The 1,387-nt window shown below is 35.5% G+C and overlaps 1 protein-coding gene across 1 annotated transcript in view; it reads left to right on the top strand.

Annotated features, from left to right (window-relative positions):
• Positions 1-522: 522 nt before the first annotated feature.
• The window catches only part of LOC115217229 (polyadenylate-binding protein 1-like), a 1,682-nt gene continuing 817 nt past the window's right edge, over positions 523-1,387 (top strand). The window contains exon 1 of the mRNA XM_029786870.2: positions 523-1,387. This exon is cut by the window's right edge and continues 817 nt beyond it. Within this exon, the coding sequence (XP_029642730.1) occupies positions 690-1,387 (698 nt within the window). The 5' untranslated portion in view covers positions 523-689.

Here is a 1,387-nt window from a genome sequence, read left to right as displayed (position 1 = left end):
CTGTGGAGATCGAACGATCGATTCTTTTACCACACTAATCAAACACATTCCACTATCTACCCCCACCACATATATACATAAATATGCATACATTGAAACACATACACACATATACATACACAAACACACACATACATACATGTATATATATACATATATATATATGTGTATATATATATATATATAATATATATATATATATATATATATATATAAACATCCTTGAATTTCAACAAACATGTTTTAGACGACTTACAAATAAATCAGCTTTTCGTATTTTATAGCAATGAGACAGCAAAATAAAAGAGAAATTGATTTCATAATTTTGCTGAGATATCAGAGACAGTGTCGGTGTGGTATGAATGCCACACAATCCTTTTTTTCTTTCCTCGCTATAAACACAAGGTCTTAAAACGTAAATATAAACAATGAATATTTGAATTGCAACGTTGTGCTTCAGTTTCCCTGCACGTAATTGAGAAAAACCACGAGTAAAACGTCATGTAACTTTGAGACGTTATCGAGTTTGTCATGTGCTGACAGCTGAACGCTTAAAAACAATTTAAATCAAAGTTCTTCTCTACTTTGACACGATCATCATTTAAACTTCTATCTTGTATTGTTTACATTCAAAAAGAATATACAAAAAAAAGGGCAAATCTAGTGAGAAATTTAGTTCCAAAATCAAAATGAATCCTGCGGCAGCTATTCTCCACATGGCTTCCCTGTATGTCGGAGATCTTCATCAAGATGTCACCGAAAAAATGCTGTTCGAGAAATTCTCTATCTGTGGGACAGTGATTTCAATAAGGGTTTGCAGAGATATGGTGAAAAGGAGATCGCTGGGATACGCCTACGTCAATTTCCAGCAACCAACAAATGCCAAGAAAGCGATTGAAATGCTAAACTTTGAACCAATAATGGGACGACCCATAAGAATTATGTGGTGGCAGAGAGATCCCTCTCTTCGTAAGTCTGGGGTGGGAAACATCTTTATTAAGAACCTGGATAAAAGTATTGATAACCGAGCTCTGTATGACACCTTTTCTTTGTTTGGTAATATTTTATCCAGTAAAATTGTATCGGATGAAAACGGTTCAAAGGGATACGGGTTTGTGCATTTTGAGAGTGAAGATGCTGCTGCCTGTTGTGTTCAGAAAACAAATGGAATGTTACTTAACGGCAAGAAAGTGTTTGTAGGAAAATTTATTCCACGCAGGGAGAGGATGCACCAACTGGCCGAAAAAGGATTTACTAATGTGTATGTTAAAAATTTTGGCGATAGCTTCAACGACGAATCTCTCCGTAAACTATTCGAAAAGTACGGCAACGTCATCAGCGCTAAAGTTATGACAGATAGCTCCGGTAAGTCAAAAGGATTCGGTTT

The sequence above is a fragment of the Octopus sinensis genome, linkage group LG11 (genome assembly GCF_006345805.1).
Source record: "Octopus sinensis linkage group LG11, ASM634580v1, whole genome shotgun sequence".
In the NCBI taxonomy this organism is placed as follows: domain Eukaryota; kingdom Metazoa; phylum Mollusca; class Cephalopoda; order Octopoda; family Octopodidae; genus Octopus; species Octopus sinensis.
This window is presented reverse-complemented; position numbering and strand designations above follow the sequence as displayed.